Source organism: Callithrix jacchus, chromosome 7, assembly GCF_049354715.1.
Source record: "Callithrix jacchus isolate 240 chromosome 7, calJac240_pri, whole genome shotgun sequence".
Classification (NCBI taxonomy): domain Eukaryota; kingdom Metazoa; phylum Chordata; class Mammalia; order Primates; family Cebidae; genus Callithrix; species Callithrix jacchus.
Genome location: NC_133508.1, coordinates 8,083,503 through 8,106,403, shown reverse-complemented (window position 1 = coordinate 8,106,403; position 22,901 = coordinate 8,083,503). Strand labels below are relative to the sequence as shown.

General features: G+C 41.1%; 1 protein-coding gene across 13 annotated transcripts in view; it reads left to right on the top strand.

The window, feature by feature from the left end:
* Positions 1-663: 663 nt before the first annotated feature.
* TASOR2 (transcription activation suppressor family member 2) overlaps positions 664-22,901 on the top strand; it is an 85,520-nt gene continuing 63,282 nt past the window's right edge. For 11 of the 13 annotated variants that reach the window (XR_013519471.1, XM_078329345.1, XM_078329344.1 and 8 more), the window contains exon 1: positions 664-995. Coding sequence is in view for 2 of the 13 variants with exons in the window: in XM_054258430.2 (XP_054114405.2) it covers positions 8,757-8,761 (5 nt within the window). In the remaining 11 variants the exon portion in view is untranslated. Of the gene's footprint in view, positions 996-8,651; positions 8,762-22,901 lie in introns of those variants that run through there. The other 2 variants (XM_054258430.2, XM_054258429.2) reach the window with 1 other exon arrangement.

Below are 22,901 nucleotides of genomic sequence, written 5' to 3'. Positions count from 1 at the left end.
CTCAAGGACCAAATTGCCTAATGACATATCTCTCTCATAAGGTGTTCCTATAGTTAAGCGATGTGTGCATGACTACTTATCATGGGCAAGGATAAACCTGAGCTTATTGATGGCCACTTTATTTACGGTTACCTTAGCTCTCTGTGCATGTGTTATAAATTTCTAGAGGTGCTTTCCTAGGGGTAACAGCCACACCTGCTATATGCATCAAAACAAGGGCAAGATTTCGAAAATGTCGCATTTGGTCAAGACAAGGAACTCTTCTTGCAGCAGGAGCTGCGGCGGGAAACGCACAGAAGGGAGAAAGCGCCCGAAGGCGGCCACGTGGGCGACCGCCACAGCACTCCAGCTCCGCCGACGGGGCCTCTCCTGCCTCTTCCCAAAGGCATCTTCCGCATCCGGTTAGGGGTCGGCTTCGCGAGAAAAGACGCGCGCGCCGGGATTGGCCGTCCAATCAGGAGCGAGCTGAGGCCTTACGCCTGCGCAGAAGGGAGACGAGAGCGCCGCGTGGACGCCGACCTCGGCCCGCGCCTGCGCCTTGGCTTCTCCCCGGCGATTGGTTCCCATGTCTGAGGGGGAGGCCTCACTTCAGTTTTCACTTTCTTTTTTTTTTTGCACCCCCCAGCACCTCTTCTTTTCCTTTGGCCGTGAGGTTTTGCTTCCGGTTGCTAGCGCCGGTCAGCGAGAAAGTCGACATGTTCTCTCAGGCGGCCAGGCGGCCCGGGGCTGCCTCTCGCCTGTGGCCCTGACGGGAGACGGAGCACGGGCGGGCGCCGCGTCCCTGTCAGCGCCAGGCAGCGAGGACTCCGGGGCCGGGAAGGACGGCGTGTGTGAGGGGTCTCCCCGCGGGAGCGCGGAGCCAGCGCCTGGTGCTGCCCACGTGCGCCGGTTGTCGCGAGGGCCGGGGAGGACGCAGAGGACGGCCGGGAGAAGCATGGGAAGGAGGCTGACCCGGGATCTCAGGTCCTCGGGGGCGGCGGCCGCGCCGCGGGCGGGTAAGTCACCCCGGGCTGGGCGCCTGGGATCCCTGCGAGGAGGACGGCGGGTCCCCGAGGCCGAGCGCTTGGGCAGCTGCCGCGGCTGGGCTGCGAGGGGCGGGCGCGTTCCTCGCCTTTTGCCGCGCTCGGGGCGAGGGGGTGGGAGGGGTCGGCGCCTGCTAGATGACTCGACCTTCTGTCCTGCGCTACGAGCTGTGGCCGCGCTCGGTGCCGCGGGCCGGGAGATCCTGCCCGTGTCGTCCTGCCCCTTTTTGAGGCGTTTCATTTGCGTCGCCCGTCCGGGGACAGCTTCGTCCCCAGGGATGTGATAAGGTCCTGGCTGAAGTTTCCCTCTTCGGCTTTGCGCCGGCTGGGAAGGCATTTCCTGCGGGTTCTGGGTGGCGCCCGCTGCCACCCAGACCGTTTCTTGGAGCGGACCCTCGTGGCCATGCGCCGCCTTTTCTTTTGAGGGCGAAGCAGGTCTCTCCGAAGCGGGGGTCGCTTCGCAGCAAAAGCAAGCCCGGCTTGAGCGTTCGGATGACTGGGTCCGAGGGACCCACAGGTTTGTCTGAAGGCGGCGCCAGGCAGCGTTTCCTGGCAGGACTGGGCTGGTGACCGAAGTGCTGAGGGAGAAAGGCTGCTTTGGAAATTCTCAAGTTTCTCTTAGTCTCGTCTTGTCTTTGAAACCCGTAAATGCGGACAAAGCAGGCTTACTCCTCCTTAACCTCCCTGTGAGAACGGTAAAGGTGATGAGTGTGTGTCCAGAACGTCAGATGTGCTGTGCAAGTGTGTGGCACTGTGGGAGCCGCAGTCGCCACCTGAGAGTCGGCGGGGTTCCCCTGGATGGATCGCCGAGAGCGAAGACGAACGAGCTCGTGACATTTCGTGTAGGGTGGGTCTGCCGGGCATCCTGCCTAGGAGGTTTCGAACAAAGCAGTGTCCCCTAAGGGTGCAAGAATACCCTTCTGTGGAGAACCGCCTTATTGGGATGACGAGCCGTGTGCAGTGTCTCCAGGACTGTACATCGGTACATCGCTAAGCCAGGACAGAAAGAGGGTGACGGAAGGTCCACGGTGAATTTAAGGAGGACAGAGATGCTGTGTTTGAAACTCTGTGTGTATGCGGGACATTTGCCCACATGTAACTCATTTTCTTGAAGGGGAGCTGTAACTATGCCTTTAGTCTAAACGTAGTTGCTTAAATGGGTTCCAGTCGGTGACGTGCCTACAAACTTGACTAAGACGTGTTTGTTAAGTATAGTATAATATCTAGGAAAAATCGATTGATAATGGCATGTGTTTATCAGGTGACTCTCATTCTGCTATTGGTAGACATTCAAGTTATTTTCAAGATAACCCTGTAACTAACCATACTGCAATGATTATCTCTTGCTGTTCTAAACAGCGCTTCAGGTGCCCGTGATAGTATTTCTGTAGAATTGAGTCCTTCCGAGAGTGCTGGATAATAATGTTGCTAGATTGTCCCGAAATGATTGTACCTTTCTTTGTTCACCCTCTCCAAAGATGTGTTTTTATCTCCCATGCTAGCCAGCACTGGATAATAGTGTTTTAAAATGATCTTAGCCGCCTTAGTCATTGAAAGTAACATTCTGTTTTAATTTTTATCTTCCTTGGTGAATACAAAAGTTAAATATTTTTAGCCAGGTCATATCACTGGCTGATATTTTTATTGGGTCTGAGCGCTCTTTTTTTTTTGACCCACGTAACTATTACCAAAGTATTTTAATTACAGTTTTATAATATATGTTGGTATTTTCTTTTGAAAAAGAGCTTTGGGTTTTTCATTTGCATTTTTTCTTCCAGAAGAAATTAGAACTATCTTTTTAAGTCCTATAGAAAATCTTCTCGGGATATTGATTGTGTTGGCATTGAATTTATAATTTCAGAAGAGACATTCTTTTGAGTTTTTCTCCTTGGAGAATAGGTACATCTCCTTTTTTCTTCTTTAAAAATTTTTATTGTGAAATATGTCATTAAACGTATCTGTGTAATAATTATACTTGTCTGTACATATTAATGGCATATTTCACATTAAAAATAATGAAAACTTAATTAAAAAGCTTTAGAACCTTTAGTTTAGAAACCTTTTGTGTGTTTCTACCCCAGGAAGAAAGTGTTCCCTGTCCCCATTACCGTGGCCATTATTAATTTCGTACTATTCCCTTGCTTTTTTAAACAGTTTTATCACCTGTATAGGTAATCTTATCTAACATTGTTTACTTTTACCTGTTTTTGAACTTTATTTAAATAAAGTCGTATTCTGTATTCCATGAATTACTTTTGTTAAACATTGGGTTTCTGAGATACATTCATGTTAAAGCACGTGCCTATAGTTCAGCAATTTAGAAACTTGATTCCTAGGACTCCTTTACGCTTTTAAGAACCATTGAGGGGGCCAGGCATGGTGGCTCACACCTGTAATCCTAGCACTTTGGGAGGCTGAGGCAAACCTGGCTCTACTAAAAATACAAAAATTAGCCGGGCGTGGTGGCAGGTGCCAGTAGTCCCAGCTACTCAAAAGGCTGGGACAAGAGAATCACTTAAACCTGGGAGGCAGAGCTTGTAGTGAGCCAAGGTCTCAACATTCTACTGCAGCCTGGGTAACAGTGAGACTCTGTCTCAAAAAAAAAAAAAAAAAAAAAAAAAATCCCAAAGATCTTTTATTGGATTATATCAATTGATAATTACCATATTAGATATTAAAACTGACCAATCTGAAATATATGTATATTTATTGGTATCTTTAAAAATAACCCATTACATCTTAACATATTTTATTCCCCCAAAATTAGTGACAAGAGTGGGATTTTTGTACAGTTTTGCAAATAATGCTGAATGTTTCCTTTAACGACTAGAGTCTTACCTGCTTTTGTATTCATTGTGTCGCCATGTGTTTCTTTGTTTTTTGTTTTTGTTTTTTTTAGGCATTGTTTTACTCTCATTGCCCAGGTGCAATGGCACGATCTGGGCTCACTGCAACTTCTGCCTCCCAGGTTCAGGTGATTGTCCAGCCTCCCAAGTAGCTGGGATTATAAGCATGTGCCACCACACCTGGCTAATTTTGTACTTTTAGTAGTGATGGGATTTCACTGTGTTGTCCAGGATGGTCTCGATCTCCTGACCTCGTGATCCTCCCACCTCGGCCTTCCAAAGTGCTGGGATTACTGGCATGAGCCAGCACACCCGACTTGCCATGTATTGGTTTGGTTGAAGTACATGAAGAAAATCCAGCCTCATTCAGCTGAGTAGTTGAAAAAGGAGTATTTTAATAATCTTTTCAGATGATTATGTTCTTTTTTGATATTCATCGAAACCTATCAGTTTTGTGTTTTTGTTTCTGTTTGTTTTTTTAGGACAGTGTCTTGCTCTGTTGCCCAGGCTAGAGTGCAGTGATACTATCATTGCTCACTACAGCCTCTAACTCCTGGGCTCAATCCTGCCTCAGCCTCCTGAGTGGCTAGAACTACAGGCACACACCACCAGGCCTGGCTAATTTTTAAATGTTTTTTGTAGAGACAGTCTTGCTATGTTACCCAATATAGTCTCAAACTCCTGGCCTTTAACAATTACCCTCCTTCAGCCTCCCAAAGCACTGGGACTATAGCATCCAGCCTCTAACAGTTTCTTGAATGTTACCTGCTGTGTAGAATTTGAATGAACTTCTCATGCTGTAACATTAAAATCCATTGACCTATCTTGCACTTTCAAGGGCTCTTTTACCTACACATGGGTCATTTGGAAAATAATGGTTCACTGAATTATGCAGCTCTTTCACATGACACATTTCATCATATAATTTCAGAAAATTGCGCATGGTGATCCTAGGCTCATGTGATCCTAGCATTTTGGGAGGTCAGACTGGGAGAATTGCTTGAGCCAGGTTCGAGACCAGCCTGGGCAACATAGTTAGACCCCATCTTTTAAAAAAAAAATTAGCTGAGTATGGTAATACACACCAGCTACTTGGGAGGCTGAGGCGGGAGGATCACTTGAGCCCAGGAAGTCGAGATTGCAGTGAGCCACGATCATGCCACTGCACTCCAGCCTGGGCAACATAGTGAGACCCTGACTCTTAAAAAAAAAAAGAAAAAAGAAAAGAAAAGAAAAATAAAAGTACAACCTTTGGTGGAATGGCTTTTTTTGAGATAGAGTCTTGCTCTGTCATCCAGGCTGGAGGGCAGTGGCACGATCTCAGCTCACTGCAATCTCTGCCTCACAAGTTCAGGTGATTCTCCTGCCTCAGCCTTCCAAGTAGCTGGGATTACGGGTGCATGCCACTACACCCGGCTAATTTTTTGCCTTTTTTAGTAGAGATGGGGTTTCACCGTGTTAGCCAGAATGGCTCCATCTCCTGACCTCGTGATCTGCCCACGTTGGCCTCCCAGAGTGCTGGGATTACAGGCTTGAGCCGCTGTGCCTGGCCTGGAATGGCCTTTATTGACGATCTATTGATGATAAACAGTCAGTTTTTGTTCACCTGAAAATGTGTTTATTTCACAGCCATTCTTGAATGATGTTTTTGCTGAATACCAAAGTTGGCAGTTGTTTTCTTTCAGCATGCTGAAGCTCTTATTCCTCCATCTTTTGTCGTTCATGATTGCTGTTGAAAAGTCACCTATTGGTCTGTCAGTTCCTTTTACACTGACTGCTTTTGGGGTTCTTTTGTTGTTGTTTTGGTCCTTAGCTTTTTGCTGTTTTGCTGTTAACATGTGTTTATCTTGATGGGATTGTCTTCTTAAGTCTGCAAATTGGAGGTGTTTATAAATGTGTTTAATTGTCTATTAATTTATTAAATATTAATTCCATTTATGTTTTACTTAATGTATAATTTTTTTATTATCTACATAGTACATATTCTCTTCTGGTCTTTTACTCTTTCGCTTTGTTTCCCACAGCTTCCCCAACAGATTTTTGATAAGTTGAAAGTAAAACAGTGAGTCTCTGGAACTGGTCTTTAGAAGAGGGGGTAGAGTTTTTGACTACTCTTTTCATTTTCTTCATTATTATTGGTTTATTTAAATGTTTTTTCTATTGAGACCAATGTTAGTAAATTATATTTTTATAGTTTTCAGATTTATTGATATAAATTATACATGGTGATTTATAATTTTAGAAATACCTTCCTTGTATATGTGGTTTTTGTGGTTATATCATCTTTGTTTTCAATATTTAGTTTTTTCCTTTTCTTTTTTGTGTTTGCTAAAAGATTACCTGTTTTATTTTTACTCTTTAGCCAGCTTTTGCTTTTATTGATTGAGTTGGCTTTTTAAATTGGCTTTTTAAAATTACTGTTTTTATCATAAGAAATGTGTCTGGAGTGTACTTCTGTTTTCTCCTAGTAAGATTTTAATTACATTTAATTGGAGAACTAAATCCCTTGCTACTATTTTGTATAAAGATTTACTACCCTCCTTGGAATGGTGAAATAGACCCTGTTAAGAACCTTTCATGTACAACTGCTCCCTCATTAGGAGAAAGAATATTCAAGACCCCAATGCCTGGGGTTTGTCCAGTTGAGGCACCTACTTCACCTGGGAATATCCCCTACTTATCTGTGTCCAGGACATTTTCCATGGGCTATATGTAGAGGTGATGGCAATACAAAATTATCTTTGTTCTAGCATAAATCAGATATATCCTTCTCTTTTGTCATATGTAATAATCAAGAGTACCCAAAAGTGGGTCTTGAAATATAATTGTTTCCGAGAGAAATTTATTCTCAGGGTTTTCTTTTAAGAGGGACAAAACTACTTAACAGTATCCTTACATTAAGTATAGTAATGAGTATGATACAGCCATTTTATACAGGCCAAAGACAGTTTAGTGCCAAAGCACAAACTCATAAACCCGGTCTATGAGGAACCAGAACAGTGGTCATTGCTATAGACAGATACCTTAAAAAGTCATCAGATTGACTGTGAAATCATCCTAATGAAAGTTATATGATCTTGACGCCAGGTGCAGTGGCTCATGCCTGTAATCTCAGAACTTTGGGAGGCCGAAGCAGGCAAATCACGAGGTCAGGAGTTAGAGACTATCCTGGCCAACATGGTGAAACCTGGTCTCTACTAAAATACAAAAAATTAGCCGGGCATGGTGGTACGTGCCTGTAGTCCTAGCTACTAGGGAGGCTGAGGCAGGGGAATCACTTGAACCTGGGAGGCAGAGATTTCAGTGAGCAGAGATCGAGCCACTGCACTCCAGCCTGGGTGACAGAGTGAGACAATTATTTGTTGTTGTTTTTACATAGTGTAGCAGGAAGAAAATTGGGGTGTTAGTTTATAAGCATCAGCCTGATAACCAAAAATACTTTTTATGGTAGACTGGATTTTGAGAATGTTAAAACAGTCTTCAGAAATTGAATATTAAATCCAAAAATAAGCAAGCCGTAAATGAAAAAGTCATAGTAAATAGGTACAGTTCACTTGACTCAGGAAGTGTAATCCCAAAAAAAAAGTTTTTAAAAAAGGCAATTTCTCTTCTGGGTATACTAAATACCCTAGTGAATTTTCTGTTTTAAATAGCCCATTGTTAATCTACATCATTCATTATGAATTTAAATAACTTGCTTTATGAGTTCAGATTATCCTATATACTATACAACACAGTAATAGTAATAATAAGATCCACTAATTAGGTTTTCTTCTGGGAAATGCATGCGGGTATCTTAGATTGCTTAGTTAAAACATAATGAGTAAAGATGTCCTGAGGTTAGGCCAAATACTTCATTTTTCCCCGCTCCTCCATTTAATTTCATTTTTGGTGAAATTTGTTAGGGCTGCATGGCTTATTGGGAAAGGACCTCATCCCTACCCCAGGCTTTGGTATCAGCTCTCCTGAAGATATGTGAAGTATTAAATTATCTTCAGGGCTGGCATGGTGGCTCCCACCTGTAATCCCAGCTACTCAGGAGGCCAAGGCAGGGGATCGCTTGAATCCAGGAGGCAGACAGAGGTTGCATTGAGCCAAGATTCTGCTACTGCACTGTCTCAAAAAGCCATTTTCAGTTTGAATTTTAGTTTTGTTAAATGTATAACTATATTTTTTATTATCTATATAATAAATTGAAAAGTAAAGCCGCATCAGATTGTGACCAATGAGGCTGCATAAATGACGGTGAGACGAAGAGTTATAATAACTTGAGATCACTGTAGTGAAAAGAACGTGGATTTTAGATTAGACTTGAGATTGATAGATTTTCTTATTCCGGGCTTGCGAGCAGGACATGTAAGGAAATTGGAGCTTGGAGTATTTGTAAAATAACACTAAAACCGTCCTCCCGACCCGGTTGCTGTGCGACGTCCAAGTACTCGGGGGCAGTTGGCTTGCTGTCCTATGCTTGGTTCTGACGACTGAGCCCGCCCACATCTGCGGGGGTTCCCCGGGTACTGCGGGTTCTGTGGGGTTCCCTGGTGTGTGGAGAGCCCACGCCTTACAAGCTCTGTTGGGTCTACGGAGTGTGTGGGGGATCTTCCAGCCCTGTTGGCTGTGTCGGCTAAATGGGGTTTGATGGAATCCCCTCGTTCTGTGGGGTCCGTGGGCACTGAGTCAGGGCCATGTCCCTGGGCTCCGCTCACGGAGCCGTTGTCATCCTTGTTGACTTTCAAAAGGCGCTGCTGTCCCCGCGCCATACACGCTCTGCACGCCCTGCCCCGAGTTCCCCCGCCTTGGCGCACTGGCCTTGGCTGGCGGGAGGGGGTCAGAGGGGGCCGGAGGGGCCGCCGGCTGAGCAGAGACACAGTCCCCTCCCCCACACATCATGAGGTGAGTCGTGGAGGGGCCCAGGTCTCCTCCATGCTGTAGTGGGGAGTTCTGAGCCCTACTCTGCTTGGGGCGGGCTCACCTACGGAGGTGGCTCATAATACAGCACTGAGTGCGAAGGAGACCTGGGAAAATGGGCCGATTCTGTCTAGTATTCGTTTTATCTTCAGATGAGGGTGTGAGGAGAGAAGCTTTGGCAGGGTCACTGAGGCCCGCAGTAGAGACCCGGTGATGGCAGACATTTTTATATGGTACCCGAAGGCTTTCTTCACTACTGTTAGTGGATTGTGTGTGGTAGTGGTGGAGTCCTTGCAGAACTACCAGAGAGTGTTTGTTCTGTGGGTGCCTGTGTAAACCTACCATAGTTAAGGTCATCTTTTTGAAATGTAGAACAGTGATTGCAAATGGACTTTGGCTTCAAGTAATCGCAGGTTGTTACTTAGTTTTTTCTCCTTTTGTGTGTGATTATATTGGTTTAAACTTTTGTACCTGGCAAAAAAAAAATTTAATGAATGTTTAAATTTCTATGAAAATCATATGTTTCTCAGAGTATATTTTCTGGATTTTAATAGGGTCACTTTGTTTTCTGGGTGTCTGTTTTGACTTACGGGAAACGCTATTTGTTTTCTCTACATTTGCTTCATTTAAAAAAAAAAAAAAACTCCAGGAGTTCAAGACCAACCTGGGCAGCCTCATTTTGGAGGGAAAAACCCCACAAAACTACAGCTATAATTTGCTGTTACTTAGGACTATAGGAGATCTTTTTTCCAAGTGAAAATAGCTTTATTTCTCCCAGATAATGTTTATTTAAAATTTCAGATGATATGTAAAGCTGTATAAAGTAAAGCAAAAACTACCGGTACTTGTCCCACCCAAAGATAGGTCCATACAATATTTGATTACCTATTGTGCTAGGAGCTCTGTTGGACACTAGAGAGTTTGGTGAACAAGACAAACAGTGTCTGCCTCTATAAACCTTACATTCTGGTGGGGAAAACAGACCTCTCCCAACCCCACCAGAAGTAAATTTATAATAATTCCATGTTCTAGTGCTTTAAGAAAACACCTATTTTGAGTGGGGACGATCAGAAGTTTATCTGAGTGGATAACTGAAATAGATGTCACTAAAGGAAGAAAAAGAAGCTCAACCACAGGAGTAGTACGGAAAAACAAGGATTCTGGTCAGAAATAATAGCATGCACAAAAGCCTTAAAAGAAAGATCCATGTAGCTAGCACTCAGCAGTAAATCAGGAGAAAGTGAGCAAGATGAGGTGTAGGAAATCAGCTGGGACCAACTTTTACTTGTCCACAAGCAGAAGTGTGTGTTTTGGGTTCTGAGGGCAGTGGGAGGCTACTAGGGGCTTTAATTACAGAAACGGAAGTGATCTGGAAAACTGATGAATTCGTTAGGCAAATATTTGTTGAAATCTTACTGTGTACTGACAGTACAACATTGAAAAGGAAAAAGCCCTTGTAGTCATGAAACTGCTAATCTGGTGGTTGGACGACAATCAGATAAACAAGGAAAAACACCAGGATACTGATAAATGTGCAGAAGATGACCACTGTTTAAATTGTGAAGTATGTGCTTTAAGACATGGTGTATTACACATATACTAATTTTGGAACTTGCTTTTCTTTCCCGTGAATAATTTATGCTAGGACGTTTTTCACTGTTACTAAATAGTTTTCTTTGGGGGCATCTTAATTTGGGTTTGGATTAAGTACGGTAAATAACATGCATAAGTGGAGAAATACTGTGCAGCAGCAAAAATTTGCAAGTTACAAGGCATCTGGTGGGAGTTATACAGTAACTTCCTTTTGATAGTCTGACATGTGGCTCTCCAGTGCCATCCCAGACCCCAGCTGCCCCTTTGTGGTTTTTTACTTTGACCTATTATTATAGTTAAATTTGTGGATTTACTATTTATTGAGCCATTTTTGCATCTTAGAATGAGCCCTAATTGATCTGTTGTTATTTTAATGTCTTGATGGATTTACTTTGCCAATGCATATATTTAGGATTTTCATATCAATATTCATAAGAGATCGGTCTATAGTTGTTTTTGTTTTGTTTTGTTTTGTTTTTTGAGATGGAGTTTCCCTCTTGTTGCCCAGGCTGGAGTGCAATGGTGCGATTGAGACTCATTGCAACCTCTGCCTCCCGGGTTCAAGCAGTTCTCCTCCCTCAGCCTCTCAAGTAGCTGGGATTGCAGGCGTCCGCCACCATGCCTGGCTAATTTTGTATTTTTAGTAGAGACAGGGTTTCTCCATGTTGATCAGGCTGGTCTTGAACTCCCGACCTCAGGTAATCCGCCCGCCTCAGCCTCCCAAAGTGCTGGGATTACAGGCGTGAGCCACTGCGCCTGGCCTAGTTGTTGTTTTTTAATGTGTTTTCTTTGTCTAGTTTTGGTATCCGAATCTGACTGCTTTGTAAAAATAATTGGGAAGTTTTATTTCTTTTTCTGAATTTTGGAACAGATTAAATAGCCAAGTATTATTTATTTTTACTTCACTTAACAAATTCATGTTTACTAAACATTCACCATGGGCCAGGAATTGGACTGGATGCTGAGTAATCGGGGTAAACAAAACGGATGTGGTTCCTGCCATGATATTGCTTGGTTTATTAAAGAAAAAGACATTAATGGAGTAAGTACACATATGTAATTATAAATCATGCAAGAAAAGGACAGGGTGCTTTGCGAGAATATCATTGAAGATCTTTAGATTGTGCTTTTTATGCATTTTAGTAAATAAGTATTGAGTACATACATATACACTAACAGCTAATTATTTAAATTAATATATATTGATTTGGTATGTAATTAGGGCTGTGGTGGGTACATTAGTAAAAAGATCTTCATGATTACGCAAATTAAAATGTAATGGCAATAGTAGCTACCATTGTAGGTGGTAGCTGCATCATTTTTTATTGTAGGAATTAAGACAGGTTCTAAGTAGACACTTTTAGTCTAACATGTTCAATTGTATACACTTTTTGGGAGTCTAAGTTTATAGTAAAAGAATAAGAATATAAATCCACAAAGATGAAGAGGAGGTGAGAGGAAAAGACAGCTGAAATCAGTATTTGGAAAACTAGAAAGGAGATGGGCAACTAATATATGATTTCATGAATTAGAAAATGCTGAAAACTGAAGAGAGGTAACCCAACAAGGAGCAAACAGATTCTTTGCACAGATCTGGAAAAGTCTTAGGAATTGAGGGTATCAAGTACAGTACTTCTGAAGTCAAGAATTACGGGCTGGGATGGGAATAGAACGATTGGTTGATGGTCTTTATCATTTTAATACCCTAGAACCCCATCTCCACTCCCATACACCCAGACAACTACTCTTTCTACCTTGACAGAAGACTGAAGGTTTATACCCAGGTGCCATTAAGTAGGCAGGCTCCAGATGGCTGAGGTGGGAATGAAGCACCTAAATGAAAATGAAGATTGAGTGAAAGTCAGGTCAACATGCTGAACCTAGAGAGCAGTTGTCTTTTTTTGCTTGGTTTCCAAACTGTCAGGCTTACATGCCCTCAACAAAATATTAAGGATTCTTGGCTGGGGAAACTTAGCAGCCATGGCAAAGTATTTAACAGATATGAACTATGGGAATTTATCTAATTAAACATCTGGAGCCATCAAATCACCTGGAGAATAAAGCTACTGGTCAAGAAGCATTGTTCATGTACCACAGCTTCTAGTCAGCTTTTATTTTATGTTTTGAGACAGGGCCTCCCTCTGTCACCCAGATTGAAGTGCAGTAGTGCCATCATAACTCACTACAGCCTGGAACTCCTGGGCTCAAGCCATCCACCCACCTCAGCCTCCTGAGTAGCTGGGACTGCAGGCATAGCCTGTATATATAAAATAATATATATATAAATATAGCACATCTGGCTAATATTTTCATTTTTCATAGAGATTGGGGGTCTCACTATGTTGCCAGGCTGGTCTTGAACTCCTGGGCTTAAGTGATCCTCCCACCTTGGCCTCCCAAAGTACTGGGATTACAGGCATGAGCCACTGTGCCTGGCCCTAGTCAGCTTTTAAATGCCTCACATTTGAACATAAACGTACAGCCAAGAGTCACCTGCCATAGGATGAAAGTCTAATGAAAAAGAGACCAAATAGGAAATAAACAAGTAGGAAATGAAAGGAGCTGAGTATAAATAGATTTATTTCAGGGAACTGAAATAATTGTTGAAGAAACTTCAACAAATAAAACTAGTATTCTTTAAAGAGACGATAATTACATCTGTGAACGATGAAAGAGGTTCTATTTTTTAAAGAAATTATTCAAAAAAATTGCTGTGACAGAAGACATTTCTTAAAAACTTAATATAAGGTTTAGATAATAAATCTGAAGAATTCTCCTCCCCCCAAAAAAAAAACCAGAAGAGCAACAAGAATTAGAAAATAAGAGTGAAATGATAAGGAAATCAGAGGACCAGCCAAGGAGGGTTCATCTAATACAGTGGAAGGAAACTGTGTCCCTGAACCGAAGGATGTGAGTTTCTAGGTTGAAAGGGCCTATCAAGTACCCTGATCAATAAAACAGAAACAAACAAAAAACTAAACCACAGCATACTGAATGTATAGTTCCAAAAAGAACAGATTGATTCTTAATCTTCCTACTTCTGAAAAGAAGAATGGGGGCAGGGAACGAGGGGCTAGCTCTCAAACTACATTTTAACAAATTCAGGGGAAAAGGAAACCTTAACTTCAAATTATATGTAAGTGCTGTTCGGAATCCCCAGTGGGAAGTTCCAACAGTTCTGTGACGAAGACAAAGTTGTGGAGAGGAAGTATATCTCGGGTATCTCCAGCAACTTAATCATTCATATCCGTAATCAGAGAGCCCTGTCCAAAGAGAGAAGTCTCTTACTCCTGGCTAAGACTGAAGAGCCATGATGCCATTGAGGAAGCAGAAGGAGTAGAACTAGAAAATACTGGGTTGGGGTTTGGAAGGAGCAGAGATTCTTAGTGCCAATAAAGTACTCCTAGAAATGAGTGTATAACCTTGGAAAGCAAGGATTGTATTTCTTAAGAAGCAAGCAGAGCTGGCAATAAAGGCCCTCCTGAACCAGATTACATTTGAAGGTTAGACAAGGAACAAGAACAAGGCACCATATTATAAAACAGCAATCCTCTGATTTAGGAACAGAGTGAACCCTAAAGAAACATGACAACTGCCCTGTCCTTCCCTACATCCTGAATCTTCTGATAACAATCCAGGATAATTCATCTCATTCAGACATGTGTAACAAATATAGTAAGTATGACATCTATACAATGACTCTCTGGTAGATTGTATTTTTTATGTTGGTTTTTTTGTTCTTCTATATTATTTTTATTAAATATATAATTCACATGCCATAAAACTCACCATTTAAAAACGTACAGTTCATTGGTTTCTAATATATTCCCAAGGTTGTGCATCCATCACCACTGTCAGTTGCATTATTGACCCTAGTGCCTTACTACTTCTTATATTCATGCCATGCATGATCCTATGCAGTTCCTTCCATTAAAGAGAGAGAGATTTTCTTGACTTTGTGCTTGACTATGTGACTTGCTAAGGTGAAAGTGACACCATGTCAGTTTCAAGCCTAAGCCCTAAAAGGCGTTGGGTATTTTTATTTATTCTCTTTGTATCTGTGACATTTCCATGAGAAAAACATGTCTCTGCCAGCTCATTGGCTGAAGGAAGATGAAAGATATGAGAATGAGGACCACCCCATCAGTTAAGCTGAATTCAGCAAACGCAGAGATGTGAGTGATAATAAACGATTGTGGTTGTAAGCCACTGAACTTTAGGATGGTCTGTTTATTGACAGTAGTTGACCAAACAGTTATATGATAAAAAGTTAAAGGAACAGAGAAAAAGAGAAAAAACACAATTTTCTACAGATGATTTTTTTGTTTTTTGTTTTTGAGACGGAGTCTTGCTCTGTCTCCAGGCTGGAGTGCCGTGACGCAATCTTAGCTCCCTGCAACCTCCTCCTTCCAGATTCAAGCGATTCTTCTGCCTAGCCTCCCAAGTAGCTGGGACTACAGACATGCACCATTACGCCTGGCTAATTTTTGTATTTTTAATAAGATGGGGCTTCACCGTATTGGCCAGGCTTGAACTCCTGACACTGTGATCCACCTTCCTTGGCCTCCCAAAGTGCTGGGATTATAAACATGAGCCACCGCGCCTGACCAACAGCTGATATTTTTTAAAGCAGTATTGCCAGAAAATAAATCACAAGTGGTCAAGCTTGTGATCTTGCCTATTTTTGTAAATAAAGTTATACTGGGATAGTCTTTCCTATTTATGCATTTTCTATGGCTTTTTTGATGTTTTACTAGCAGAGATGAGTAGTTGTGACAGAGACCGTGTGGTTCATAATCCTAAAGTATTTATTTTCTGACCCTTTATGAAAAAGTTTGCTGACCTTAAGAAGTAGATGGAAAATGTGAGCTACGATTTTAATACATATTTAAAATATATACCACATTATACCCATGAAGATAGCTATAGTCAAAAAGATAATAACAAGTATTGGCAATGCTGTGGAAAAATTGGAACCTTCTATATACTACTGATGAGAATATAAAATGGCGCAGCCACTTTGAATCAGTCTGGCAGTTTCTCAGATAAGCAGACACAGATTTACTGGATAAGTAAGCAGTTCTACTCCAAGGTATATACCCAAGAGAAACGGATATATAAAAACTTTTACATGAATGCTGATAGCAGCATTATTCATAATAGCAAAAATGTAGAAACAACCCAAACATCCATCGGTTGATGGATAAACAAAATGTAGTATGTCTATAAAGTGGAATATTATTTGGCAAAAAAAGGTATGAAATACTGATATATGCTTTAACATGGTGGATGAGCCTCAAAAACAGGCTAAGTGAAAGAAGCCAATCATGGATGACCACATACTGTATGACTCTGTTTATAGAAAATGGTCTGGAATAAGCAATACATAGAGACAGAGTAAATTATGGTTGCCTAGGTCTCGGAACCAGTGAGGGGTGAGGAGGATAGCTAAGGGGTAGAAGGTTTCTTAGAGGGTAGTGAAAATACTGTAAAATTGATGATGGTAAAGGTTGTACAACTTTGTGGATATACTAAAAGCAACTGAATTGTACACTTTGTGTGGGTGAGTTCTATGTTATATGAATTCTATCTCAATAAAGTTGTATTAGAAAATAAAAATAATGAAGCATAGAAGTTATGGAGAAAGAACTCAAGGAAGAGGCAGCCAGACAACAGTAGGATGTGAAACAGGAACCAGCAGAACAAAAGAAATAGCAAAAAATCATCAAGCCATTTCAGAAACACAAATTATAAGTACACAAGGGAGACTAGACACCATGGCAAAGATCATAAAAGAAATTTTATGGTAAGTATATTTTACCACAATTTTGATAATGCAAAGAAACAAAACAATGTATAGACATGAGAAAAGTGAGTAAAACAGGTATACATTTATTTTTATTGATGCATAATAGATGTACATAGTTTTAGGATACATGTGCTAATACATTCATATAATTTGTAAAGATCAAGTCAGTGTAGTCGGGATATCCATCACCTTAAATATTTCTCTCTCTTTGTGCTAGAACCACTGAAATTCTTCTAGTCATTTTGAAATATGTAATAGATTGTAAACTACAGTCAACCTGACCTAACACTAGGTCTTACTTCTTCTCTCAAACCACATATTTATACCCATTAATCAACTTATCTTTATTCCTTCCTTCTCCTACCCTTTCCAGCCTCTGATAACCACCAAATCTACTCTCTGTTTTTATGAAATCCACTTTTTTTTAGCTTCCACATATGAGTGAGAGCGTGTGATATTTGTCTTTCTGTGCCTGGCTTGTTTTACTTAACATAATGATCTACAGTTTCATCAGTGTTGCTGAAAATGGCAGGATTGGCCTGGCACAGTGGCTCATGCCTATAGTCCTAGCACTTTGGGAAGCCAAGGCAGGTTGATCATTTGAGATCAGCTTACAAGGTGAAACCCTGACTCTACTAAATACACAAAAAAATGAGCTGGGCATGGTGGTGCGTACTTGGGAGGCTGAGGCAGGAGAATTGCTTGAACCCAGGAGGCACAGATTGTAGTGAGCCAAGATTGCACCAATGCGGGACACAGAGCAAGACTCCATCTCAAAAAAAAAAAAAAGGGGGTGGGGAATGAAAATGGCAGAATTTCATTCATTTTTATGGCTGAATAATATTCCATTATATATACTGTGTTTTAAAAATTCGTCTCTTGATGGACACTGAGGTTGATTTATATTTTGGCTGTTGTGAATAGTGCTGCAATAAATATGGGAGTGCAGATGTCTTTTTTTTTTTTTCCTGAGACGGAGTTTCGCTCTTGTTACCCAGGCTGGAGTGCAATGGCGCGATCTCGGCTCACCGCATCCTCCGCCTCCTGGGTTCAGGCAATTCTCCTGCCTTAGCCTCCCGAGTAGCTGGGATTACAGGCACGCACCACCACGCCCAGCTAATTTTTGTATTTTTAGTAGAGACGGGGTTTCACCATGTTGACCAGGATGGTCTCGATCTCTTGACCTTGTGATCCACCCGTCTTGGCCTCCCAAAGTGCTGGCATTACAGGTGTGAGCCACCGTGCCTGGCCCAAGTTGTCTTTTTGATATGTTGATTGTTTCTTTTGCATATATACCCAGTAGTGGAATTGCTGGATCATGTGGTAGTTCTGTTTTTATTTTTTTGAGAAAGCTCCATACTGTTTTCCATAGTGGCTATACTAACTTAAATTTCTACCGCACTGTGTAAGTGTTCCCCTTTCTCCACAGCTTTGCCAGCATTCATTATTGCTTGTCCTTTTAATAAAAGCCATTTTAAGGCTGGCCATGGTGGCTCATGCCTGTAATCCCAGCACTTTGGGAGGCTGAGGCAGGCAGATCATGAGGTCAGGAGATTGAGACCATCCTGGCTAACAGTGAAACCCTGTCTCTACTGAAAATACAAAAAGCCAGGTATGGTGGCATGCACCTGTAGTCCCAGCTACTCAGGAGGCTGAGGCAGGGGAATTGCTTGAACCCGGGAGGCGGAGGTTGCAGTGAGCCAAGATTGCGCCACTGCACTCCAGCCTGGGTGCTCCATCTCAAAAAATTAAAACAATTTAAAAAAATAAATAAGCCATTTTAACCGGGGTGAGATGGTGTGTGATTTCTCTGATAATTTATGCTGTTGAGGATTTTTTCGTCTGTCTCTTGGCCATTTTTATGTCTTCTTTTGAAAAATGTTTATTCAGGTCTTTCACTTGTTTTTTAATTGGATTATTTGTGAGATTGTGTGTGTGTGTTTGTGTGTGTATGTGTGTGTGTTTGCTTGCTGTTGAGTTGTTTGAGCTCCTTATATATTCTGGTTGTTAATCTTTTGGTGGGTGAGTAGTTTGCAAATATTTTCTCCCATTCTGTGGGTTGTCTCTTTACTTCGTTGTTTCCTTTGCTGTGCAGAAGCTTTTTTTTTTTTTTGGCTTGATGTAATCCCATTTGTCTGTTTTTGCTTTGGTTGCCTGTGCTTTTAAGGTCTTAAAAAAAAAACTTTGCCCAGACCAGTGTCCTGGAGCATTTTCCCAGTGTTTTCTTCTAGGAGTTTCATAGTGTTGGGTCTTAGATGCCTAGATGTAAGTCTTTAATCCATTTTTACTTGTTTTCTTGTGTATGATATGTTTCATTCTTCTGCATATAGTTATCCAGTTTTCCCAGCACCATTTATTAAAGAGACTGTTCTTTTCCCATTGTATGCTTTAGCTCCTTTGTTGAAGATGAATTGACTATACATGAATTTTACACCTGGGTTTAAAAATTTTACACCTCTCGTTCTGTTCCATTGGTCTGTGTGTCTGTTTTTATGTCAGTGCTGTTGTTTTGTAGTAAATTTTGAAGTCAGGGAGTGTGATGCCTGCAGCTTTGTTCTTTCTGCTCAGTATTGCTTTGGCTATTCAGGGTCTTCTGTTGTTCCACATAAATTTTAGGATTTAATATTTCTGTAAAGAATGTTATTGGAATTTTTATAGGGATCGATTGCATTTAATCTATAAATTGGCTTTGGTAGTATTGTCATTTTAACAACATAATCTTTCGGTCCATGAGCATAGAGTATCTTTCCATTTTTTAATGTCTACTTCACTTTCTTTCATCATTGTTTTATAGTTTTTCTTGTATTGATCTTTCAGTTCTTTGGCTAAGTTGATTCCCAGGTATGTTATATTCTTTGTAGCTGTTGTAAATGGGATTGCATTCTTGATTTCTTTTTCAGATTGTTTGCTGCTGGCCTATATCAGCGCTACTGATTTTTGTATGTTGGTTTTGTATCCTGCAACTTTACTGAATTTATTTATTGATTCTAACAATTTTTTGGTGGTGTCCAGGTTGTTCAAGGGGAATCACTTAAATCCGGGAGGTGTAGGTTGTAGTGAGCTGAAGTTGTGCCACTGCACTCCAGCCTGGGCAACAGGGCGAGACTCTGTCTCAAAAAAAACGAAAATAAAAGAAAGGATTTAAATCTATTGAAAAGACACAACATGCTCCAGGGAAAACTGGCCCAAAATTTGAATTGGCAAAAGATAATATAAAGAAAATGAGGTTGGTTCAGAATAACAGAAACATTCAATACCAGAAAATAGTAGAGGAACTACCTGTCAGCTATTCAAAGAAAGAACATGTGAGCCAAATATTTTTTTGTCCTGCCATGGTGTCCTTTGGGTATAAAGACTACTTACTGGCTGGTAGTTTTAAACATTCAGGGTTTTGCATCTTTTTTTTCCCCCTCATTAAGCTTTTTTAATGGGTCTGAAAATTCTGCGACCAATTTTTGGTCAAGTTGTTTTCATTAAACAGTGCTGATTTTAAAAACTAATAACTTAAAACTGCCACAGCAAAAATGAAAACCAAGGTGGTCCACAAAATATTCTCCTTTCCTTCTGAAAATTTTACGATGCATTGTTACCATTAACCAGTCTTTTACTACTAAATTTAAATGGCCAATTGAAGCAAACAGTTCTGAAACCGTTCTTCCACCACTGATTAAGACTGGGATGCCAGGTATTAGGGATAATACTCGTTTAGCCTTCTGGGCCTTGTGGGCAGACTTGGTGACCTTGCCAGCTCCAGCAGCCTTCTTGTCCACTGCTTTGATGACACCCACAGCAACTGTCTGTCTCGTATCACAGCACACCTCTCAACGCACATGGTGTTCTTGTCAGGAACCCTATCAACGATGGCAGCACCACCAGACTTCAAGAATTTAGGGCCATCTTCCAGGTTTTTACCAGAACAGCAATCAGTCTTTTCTTTCAGCTCAGCAAACTTGCATGCAATGTGAGCTGTGTGGCAATCCAGTACGGGGCCCTGGATGGTTCAGGATAAATCACCTGAGCAGTGAAGCCAGCTGCCTCCATTGATGGGTTGTTTTATATGAGCCTTTTTGAGTAAACAACTAGAAGACAGATACCAGCTGATCAGTAAATGAAAAAGCAAACTTCAGCAACAGAATTAACTGCTAAATTCTCAATAATTAACTAGAAGATACTGTTAGGGATCATTGTCTTCCTAATTTTAAAGGGAGTACTTTAATGTCCCACCATTATATATGTAGGCTGCTTTCTAGATATCTGTTTATCAAGTAATCTATTTACTATGAATCTCAAGTGGCTGTTGAGTTTTATGAACTTTTTTTTTTATAGTAAGGCATAGGTTTTTCTTTAATCTCTCAGCAGGATTAACTTTTTTTTTTTTTTTTTTTGAGACAGAATTTCGCTCTTGTTCCCCAGGCTGGAGTGCAATGGCTCGATCTTGGCTCACTGCAGCCTCCACCTCCCAAGTTTAAGCAAGTCCTCCTGCCTCAGTCTCCCAAGTAGCTGGGATTACAGGCATGCGCCACCACACCCAGCTAATTTTTGTATTTTTAGTAGAGACAGGGTTTCTCCATGTTGGTCAGCCTGGTCTCGAACTCCTGACCTCAGTTGATCCACCCACTTTGGCCTCCCAAAGTGCTGGAATTACAGGCGTGAGCCTCTGTGCCCAGTTTCACTATGATTAATTGTATGAATAAATTTTCTAATGTTACACCTTCCTTCCTTGAATTTCTAGCATAAGCTTTACCTCAATCATGTTGTTTTATGTTTTATATGTATTGCTAGTTTAGGTTTTTCTGATGTTATTATTTAAGATTTTTTGCATGTGTTGTCATTGGTGATATTTCCTTAAAATTTTTTTTTTTTTTTTTAGACAGTGTCTCTCCTGTGTCACCAGGCTGGAGTGTAGTGGTGTGATCTCAGCTCACTGCAACCTCTGCTTCCAGGGTTCAAGCAATTCTCCTGCTTCAGCCTCCTGAATAGCTGGGACTACAGGCACGTGCCGCCCTACCCAGCTAATTTTTGTATTTTTAGTGGAGATGGGCTTTCACCATGTTGGCCAGGATGGTCTTCATCTCTTTACCTTGTGAGCCACTGTGCCAGGCCTTAAAACTTTCTTTTATAGTTGTTCCTTTCTGGGTTTTCATTCAAGATTGTGCTATATAATTTAAGCAAGTTTTCATTCTGGGCCAGGCATGGTGGCTCAAGCCTGTAATCCCAGCACTTTGGAAGGCTGAGGCAGGTGGGTCACCTGCAGTCGCAAGTTTTAGACCTGCCTGGCCAACATGGTGAAATCCTATCTCTACTAAAAATACAAAACTTAGATGGGCGTAGCGGTGGGTGCCAGTAATCCCAGCTACTTGGGAGGGTGAGGTAGGAGAATCACTTGAACCTGGGAGGCAAAAATTGCACCACTGCACTCCAGCCTGGTGACAGGATGAGACTCCATCTCAAAAAAAAAAAATAATTTTTATTCTTGAGAAAAATGTTTATGTGGGAAAACTTCTGGGCTTGAAACTTAAATACATGTAACAATTAAACAACTCAATTAATAGTTGTAGGTATATTCTGTTTTCTTAGGTAGGCTTTGATACTTGTTTCTAGAAAATTCCCTTTTATGATTTCAGTTTTTTTTATATTGTTTCTATTACTCTTATGATTTATAGTACCTGTAAATCACACTCCTTTTTATTTGTAATGTTGGTTTTTGGTGCTGTGTTTTGTCCTTGACTAATTTGATTAAATATATGTTAATATTTTTGTCAAAAAGCTAATCTTTCTTCGGCCATTTTTTCTTCTATTTAATATCTGATCTTTTCATTATTTGCTCTGGGTTTACTATGTTGTTCCTTTTTCTAAGTTCTTGAACTGACTCTTTAGCTTGTTAATTTTTTACAATGTTTTTCTTCCGTAATGTATACATTTGAAACTAACAGTTATCTTGTAGATATTTCAGATAATATCTTAAGCTTAGATAAAACATGTGGCCGGGCATGGTGGCTCACACCTGTAATCCCAGCACTTTGGGAGGCCGAGGCGGGTGGATCACGAGGTCAACAGATCGAGACCATCCTGGTCAACGTGGTGAAACCCCGTCTCTACTAAAAATACAAAAAATTAGCTGGGCACGGTGGTGCGTGCCTGTAATCCCAGCAACTCAGGAGGCTGAGGCAGGAGAATTGCCTGAACCCAGGAGGCGGAGGTTGCAGTGAGCCGAGATCGCGCCATTGCACTCCAGCCTGGGTAACAAGAGTGAAACTCCGTCTCAAAAAAAACATGTTACTCTTTCACTTATGAATCATTTTTAAGTAGGATTTTTTAAATTTCCAAACATGGAGCTTTTGAGATTAACTTTTTATGGTTACATTGTTATTTTACTTGATTTTGATCACAGATCAATTGTTTATTCGGAGATCAATTGTTTGTTAGTACTCTTGGCATTTCCTTTATGGCCAAATTCATAACCAGTAGGTTTTGTTTGGGGGCTATCAGCTCAATTTTATTGAGGTCTAATTTTCATACAATAAAATGAACACAATTTCAGTATACAGTTCAGTGAATTTTGGTAAATATATGTACCATATGACGACTACACCAATAAAAATATAGTGTGTGTCTATCACCCGAGAAAGTTCCCTTGTGCTTACCCTACTTGCAGTCAATTTTCCTATTCTTGCACCCTGCTGTAGGCAATCAGCAAAAGGCTTTTTATCACTATAAATTAAT